Source organism: Eurypyga helias, unplaced genomic scaffold, assembly GCF_000690775.1.
Source record: "Eurypyga helias isolate BGI_N326 unplaced genomic scaffold, ASM69077v1 C15554575, whole genome shotgun sequence".
Taxonomy (NCBI): Eukaryota; Metazoa; Chordata; class Aves; order Eurypygiformes; family Eurypygidae; genus Eurypyga; species Eurypyga helias.
This window is the reverse complement of record NW_010284181.1, coordinates 1-992: the sequence shown is the minus strand read 5'-3', so window position 1 is coordinate 992 and position 992 is coordinate 1. Positions and strand designations below refer to the sequence as shown.

The 992-nt window shown below is 53.7% G+C and overlaps 1 protein-coding gene across 1 annotated transcript; it reads left to right on the top strand.

Moving 5' to 3' along the window:
* Positions 1-152: 152 nt before the first annotated feature.
* Positions 153-907, top strand: RDM1 (RAD52 motif containing 1; the record flags this gene model as incomplete). Its single annotated transcript, XM_010160022.1, has 2 exons — positions 153-275; positions 745-907. Coding segments are annotated over 2 exons (286 nt in total), but the record flags the coding sequence as incomplete, so codon positions are not given.
* Positions 908-992: the final 85 nt, after the last annotated feature.

Sequence of the window (992 nt, the reverse complement as noted above, 5' to 3'; positions counted from 1 at the left end):
GGGCAAAGGCTGTTTCAGAAATCTCCCGAGGGTAAGCGGAACGGCCCCAGGAGTGACCTTCGGGTGACTCTCCCGGAGCCATCAGCAGTGTGTCTGTAGTGGGAACCTTGCAAGCAAAGCCTGGCTGACCGGGATTCGTCCTTCCTGGACAGGTCTGTGTTTGCACCAAGCAGAAGGGGTTTCAGCAACAAGTCCTTGCTCTCAACAGCAGCAAGTGCCAGGAGCTGGCCAACCACTACCTTGGCTTTAACGGCTGGTCCAGTCGCATCATCACAGTAAGGGACCCTTTATGTTCATCCTTCCCTCGCCCTCTGCTTAATTAGAGTGGCTGGTGGAGTACAAATTGTCCTCAGATCAGCAGATAATAGACAGCTAGAGGAGCTGCGATTTGGGCCACAAACGGGGGAGTTTTGAAAGCCTGGGGAGAGATGCTGTGGGTGCGGGCACTGGCTGGGCTTCTGTTAATAAAAATGGGAGCGGCTGTGGTTAAAGCAGAGCCAGGGCTTGACAGTAGCCTTCATGTGCTGAAAGTGCCTGAGGCGACTGAGAGTCCCAGGGGATGGGACGATCAGGTATTTCTAAAACAGGGTCAAGCCAGTCAACATCCCTGTCTGCCTCCACCATGTGCTGCTGCCTTGGAGTCACACAGTGTGCAGGGAAGGGCTGTGGTGTGCAGGCAGACGCCTAAGTGGTCCCAACATCCCCTTCCTACTTACTCAGAATTCTCTGTGGTCTTCCCAACAGCTGCAGAATGTGTCTGGCTTTGATGGTGAGAATGAGGAACTGGGAAATGCGTTACAGAGACGATCCGTGAAATACCTGTGTGCTGTAGAGCTGACGCTGCCCAGCCATGGGGTATGCACCAGGGGAGTTGCCCTCGCTGAAGCAGACGTAGAAAATGGTGATGGTATGTTTTGGGTGCAGCTGTAAGACTCTCGTGGCACAGACACTGGTCAGTCTTATGTTTGCACAGTTTTGCAAACCGGTTGGAG